General features: G+C 48.0%; 1 protein-coding gene across 2 annotated transcripts in view; it reads right to left on the bottom strand.

The window, feature by feature from the left end:
• The window catches only part of Wipi1 (WD repeat domain, phosphoinositide interacting 1), a 34,253-nt gene extending 28,605 nt beyond the window's left edge, over window positions 1–5,648 (bottom strand). For both annotated transcript variants that reach the window (XM_069993154.1, XM_069993155.1), the window contains exon 1: window positions 5,466–5,648. In XM_069993154.1, coding sequence (XP_069849255.1) covers window positions 5,466–5,545 — 80 coding nt within the window. In that variant the 5' untranslated portion in view covers window positions 5,546–5,648. The remainder of the gene's footprint in view (window positions 1–5,465) is intronic.
• Between the last annotated feature and the right edge of the window lie 402 nt (window positions 5,649–6,050).

Below are 6,050 nucleotides of genomic sequence, written 5' to 3' on the forward strand. Positions count from 1 at the left end.
AGCTACTTGGGAGGTAGAGATCAGGAAACGAAGGCCACGCATAGAAGATTCTGAGACTCCTTCACCCACACACTGTGGTGTGCACCTGTCATTTCTGTGACAAAAACACAAATAGGAGGATCACAGTCCAGACTGGCCTGGATATAAAGTGAGATCCCATCTCAAAAATAAATAATGCAAAAAGGACCTGGTAGAAGGGATCAAATGGTAGCTAGCAAGTACAAGGCTCTGAGTTCAAACCCCAGTAGTTCCAAAAACAAAAAAGGCAAAGAGATAGAAATTGGATGGGATCTGTTATCAAGTGAATGTCAATCCTACCAGTGTTTTTGTTTTCCTAACTGGTCAGGGAAAAGAAAATTGATTTTTTTTTTCTTTTTTGACCACTGTGGGGCTTGAACTCAGAGCTTGGGTGCTGTCCCTGAGCTTTTTCACTCAAGGCTAGCGCTTGACCACTGCGAGCCACAGTATCACTTTGGGTTTTTTGTTTGTTTGTTTGTTTGTTTGTTTCTGGTGGTTAATTGAGATAAGAGGATCACAGACTTTCCTGCCCAGTCTGGCTTTGAACCATGATCCTCAGATCTCAGACTCCTGCTATCTAACATTACAGGTGTGAGCTACTGGCAGTCCACGGAAAAAAAATGGGATGCTGACGAATGCTCAGAAGAGCCCTTCCTCCAGCACAATTAGAAAACTTTATTGTCTGAGAAGCACTTTTCCTTAAAAACGATATTTTTCTTTCTTTATGACTTTTTCTTTCTGTTCATTTTTGCTGAAAGAGATAACACTACAGGCTTACAGGAGTCACAGGAGCCAAGCATTTAAGACAGTAGATGCTGGGGCTGGGAAGGTGGCTCAGTGGTAGAGCGCTTGCTTTGCATGCATGAGGCCCTGGGTTCGATTCCCCAACACCACATAAGCAAAAAGAAAAAAAAAGCCGGAAGTGGCGCTGTGGCTCAAGTGGTAGAGTGTTAGCCTTGAGCTGAAGAGCTGAGGGACAGCGCCCAGGCCCAGGCCCCACGACCGGATTCCCCTCTCCCCCCCCCCCAAAAAAGACAGTAGATGCTTCCTTCTATAAGTTTCCAAGACATCCTGGATACTTTATATACTTTGTAAAGTCAAGTGAGGAGTGTGATTGGATTGTTTTTAAATTCAGGTATGCTAATATGCAGAATGGGTTAAGAACTCCACTCCTGACTACATTCTACAAAGTTCTATTGCACTCAACAAATACAATAAAAACTCAACATTTACTTAGGTCCATGCAGGCTAAAAATAAATAAATAAATCGTTTTCTTCTTTTTCCTACAGGTTTCCTGGGCCTCAGGATGAAAGGAAATGAACCAACTCTGTTTAGCACCTGGGAAGTCCCTCTCACCTCCTGTTTCCTGATGGTTAGGATGTGATGCTGTTACCTCTTTCCTGCTTTGCTTTCCACAGTGAAGTGTCAAGCACAAGCTTGCAAGAGGACAGACACATGGAATATAAGCAATCTGACCCTGAGCACTGGAACCCTAGGAAAATGTGATGTCATGGGGTTGAAATGGACTTTAAAATGTTTCATATAATGCAACTTCTTCATTGAAAGCAAATCTGTGTCAAGGTGAGACTTGTTCTTCACAAGAAAGCAAATGCTAAAATAAGCAACTTGCAAGCCAAGATGCCAAGGTTCCTATTTCACTAACCTAAAAAAGAGAAGGACGCCTGATTTTATTTCCCCTGGAATTTTTTTTTTTCCCTGCTGAAATGTTTTTCTTTCCTGGGACACAAGGACAGGTGGTAGGCAGTCAACTTTTAGTGGGAAGGTAGCTGGTTCTGTTCTTAGCCCTCCATCCTGCTGAGTAGTGAGGTAAGATATTTGCATAAGAGCTATGTATGGTACAGTAAGAATTAGGGTTTGGTGTCTAGAAGTACAAACAGGAACTATGAAAGTAAGCCAGGAGAATTTTAGAACTCTACAACCTACTCCATCGTGATTGCTGCTTCTTAAACTTTCTTCACATAAGCTTATAAACTCGTTTAGTTATAAACTTGTAAAGCTACTAAGTGAGGGGAAAAAATCCTATTAGTAGAGTCTTATACAATTAAGCAAAAGAACTGTGTATAGTGGCATAGGCTGCAATCTCAGCTCTCAGGAGGAGTACACAGGAGAATCTCCAATTTGAGGCTAGCTTGGGCTATGACTCTGACCCCATTGGGCAGCCTGCTCCCCCCCAAACTCATCCCTACCCCCCTCAAACAACATCAAAAACTAATCAGAACAATGAGTGATTTAAAGTAATTTTTCAACATAAGCTTTGCTTCCGTTTTTGTCATTTAGCGTGTGAAACAGGGTCTCATATTGCCCCGGGCTGATCTTGAAGTTGTGAGCTCAAGTGATTTTTCTGGCTTCAGCCTCTTAAGTTCCTGGGGCTACAGGCAGAAGCTACCACACTTGGCATAGAAGAATTTTGCATGTGAGAAAATAGTGGCGTGATTACTATTACATTTTAAAGGATTGATGGGGCTGGGAAGGTGGCTCAGAGGTAGAGCGCTTGCCTTGCATGCTTGAGGCCCTGGGTTCAATTCCTCAGCACCACATAAGCAAAAAGAAAAAAGCCAGAAGTGGCACTGTGGCTCAAGTGGTAGAGCGCTAGCCTTGAGCTGAAGAGCTGAGGAACAGCACCCAGGCCCAGAGTTCAGGCCCCATGACCGGTTCCCCCCCCCAAAAAAAAAAAGGATTGATGGATGGCCACTAGCCACTAAATTCAAAAAATGCAAGCATACAATTTTATCCTTAAGATCTCTCTGTAGAAAGAAAATGCTCACCACTAATCATAGGAATGAATGGAGTTGGAGACAGATCACTACATACATTTTAAAAATATACCCAAGGTGCTAAACAGTAAATGTGAAAGTATCCCAGTAAAGATTAATTCTCTTTACCCACCAACTCCAGATTACTAGATCTCAATCACAGTCTACATTTACAGGAAAACATCCTGATTTCCCTAAATGCATCCAGTAAGGGACTTGACTTGTCACACCCTCTGTGACTCCATACAACTAACTGTGACAAGAACTTTTATTTATAGATAAGACAGAGCTGCCCAGAAAAGCCTCAGCCAAGAACTCAGAATTGACAGTACGGACTAAGGAAGTTAACTTTCAAAGCACTCTACAGTTTCTAAAATAACGTCTTTATCCAATTGTTACAGAAAGCTGGGATGTGACTCTACTACTGAATAACTACAGTTTTAAAAAGCACCTTTTTGCTGGGTACCAGTGGCTTATGCCTGTAATCCCAGCTACTCAGATGGCTGAGATCTGAGGATCGAGGTTCAAAGCCAGCCCAAGCAAAAAAGTCCATAAGACTCTTATCTCCAATTAACCAGGAAACAGAAGTGTACTGTGGCTCAAAGTGGTAGAGTGCTAGCCTTGAGCAAAAGAGCTTAGGGATAATGCCCAGGCCCTGAGTTCAAGTCCCATGACTGACAGATTAAACACACACACACACACACACACACACACACACACTTTTTTTTTCAAATCTAATAATATCACAAAGCAAGATTTAGAGTACTGACTACTTATAAGCTAACTAACTCTCTTCCTTAACCTATGTTCAATCAGGAAGGAAAACATCACCCAGACATTTCAACAGACATACTCTCTTGCAAAACATTCTTTACAAAACTTTAGAATTTTATCTATGTTATGGTGGGGGACTCAACCTATGAGAAGATCCTAAAAAATAACTCAGTAGGTTACAGTAGCTTAAAAAAAAGTCAGACGCAGACATAGACTTAAGGGGGCATTTAACTCAGTAGTAAAGTTCTGGCCTAGCATGTTTGGAGCCCTAGGTTAGTTTGATCCCTAGAAGTATACAACTACGCATGTGTGCACACACAAACACAAGCACACAAAGAAAAGAGAGGAAATCACCCAAGGTACTATATATAATATATTATGGATATTCTATATAGATGGGCAATAAGAGATGTCGCACTATTAAATGTTTATTGTGCTGGTAGTAAAGCTCGAACTCAGGGTCTGGAAACTCTTTTTCCCCCTCAAAGCTTGCGCTCTACCATTTGAGCCACAGCTTCACTTCTGGCTTGAAGACTCACAGACTTTTCTACCCAGGCTGGCTTTGAGCCAGGATCCTCAGATCTCAGCTTCCTGAGTAGCTAGGATTACAGGCGTGAGTCACTGGCGTTGGGCTTAGTATAGACTTTTTTATTGTGGTTGTGGTTTAAAACAAAACAAAACAAAAAACAACTTGAAAGTCACTCATCTCACCAAGCTGTCTGGATTACAGGATCACACACACAGATTTTCCGAACAAAGGCATATTGTTCAGAGCAGAGTGTATTTAACAACAGAGACACAAAGGGGATGGAAAGCAGGACTACTTTATGGTACACGGTGGCCTTCATTCCACCGCCAAATGTTCAATATTAGCATTGCCCAGCCAAAGAACAAGCCTGACGCTGACTTGACACAAGGAACAACAACAAAAACTGGTACAGCAGGAAGTGGGAAACTGGGAGGTGGTCATCCCTGCCTGACCAGCCAGATGCTCCCGGGAGCACATTCCAAAGAGATTATTCCAGATGGTCTCGGGGGCCGGCTTCCATGAAACAGGCTAAGAAAGAGACAGACATTTGCTTCCTATACTTAATCCTGCAGGTGTCTGCAACACAGCCCAGCCATTCCCCGCTCTCTGACCAAAGTTCAAATGGAACCGTCTAAGTGAAACATTAAAAAAATAAAATAAAAAAATCCCCTTAAAAGCAACAGGATGGAGCTCCTGCTTCCTGGAAAGCAGTCTGTAAACCATCCCCCCCACCTCCCCTACCCTCCCCCCCCCAAAGGCTCCCCAGGGAGATTCTGCAAGGCTGGGTGGGCGACCCTGAAAAACCCAGTGGAGAGAAATCCAAAGCGTTTCTTCCAGGCAGGATGCCTGGCCCGGGCTGGGCCCTGGCCTGGCCACAAGGGATAGGCTGCCTGTTTATCCAAGGCCCGGCCCAGATGCCACGTTGAGATGCTCAAGGACAAATGGGAAAGTTTCTCCGTGCTCTCCTCTTCCTGGGGTCCCCCATCACCCCATCTGGGATCGACTTGCAGTTTCCCCTTCGGCTCATCCTCCCCCCACCCCCCCCCCCCCGCCATCGCCTGGTCTCCCCCCCCCACCCCACCCCGCAGACCTCATTACCTTTGCTAACCTCCCTTTATTCTGGCCGGCCCTTCCTGGCTCTAAGCTGGCGGGGGGGGGGGGGGGGGGGGGGAGGGGGGGGGACCCGCACCCCAGCGTCCGGGGAGGGCGTGGCTAAGCAGACGCCGACCCCGGACCCGGCCACCCCGGGGGCGTCCCGCCGAGGCCCGGTCGGGGCCTCCGTCGCCGCCACCAGTTGCGCACAGGACAACACCCTTGGGTCACGACATGCCGTCCCCACGTCCCCCGCGGGGCTGGCGCCGTGGCTTACGTGCAGTCTTGGTTGAAAGAGAAGCAGCTGAGCGCCCCCTCGAACCCGCCCGGAGGGGCGTCCACAGCCTCGGCCTCCATCGGGAGGGAGGGGGGCTCGACCTGGGAAGCCGCAGCTCCGAGCCCGCCGGCGGCGACAGCCACCTCAGCAGCCCGCCAGCGCGCCGCGCCCGCGCCCGCTCCGCTGGGCCCCCGCCCGCCCTTCCCCGCGTCCCGCCCAGCGCCCCGCCCCGCCCAGCGCCCCGCCCCGCCCAGCGCCCCGCCCCCGCTTCGCCACGCCCCTTTACCCCTCCCTAGGGCCTCGCGGAACCCAACATCTGACTGGGCGGGGGGAAACCCGTGCCGACTGCTACTATTGGCCCTGAATCCCGGCCATAATAGTTGAGTACCTGCCCCCTGACCAATCTGAGAGGGATGTGGGCGGAGCCACTCTCCTGAAAGACACGCCCCCAACTCCACCTCGCGGCTCGCCATTGGTTGAAAGCGCGTGAGACACAGGCTGCGGGCCACGTGGTGGTGTTTTCATTGCCAGGACCGCCCAGCATGGGGGGGGGGAGGAGGGCGGAGGCGGAGCGGGATGGAAGAA

The sequence above is a fragment of the Dipodomys merriami genome, unplaced genomic scaffold, assembly GCF_024711535.1.
Source record: "Dipodomys merriami isolate MVZ:Mamm:240054 unplaced genomic scaffold, mDipMer1.0.p SCAF_42, whole genome shotgun sequence".
NCBI lineage: Eukaryota > Metazoa > Chordata > Mammalia > Rodentia > Heteromyidae > Dipodomys > Dipodomys merriami.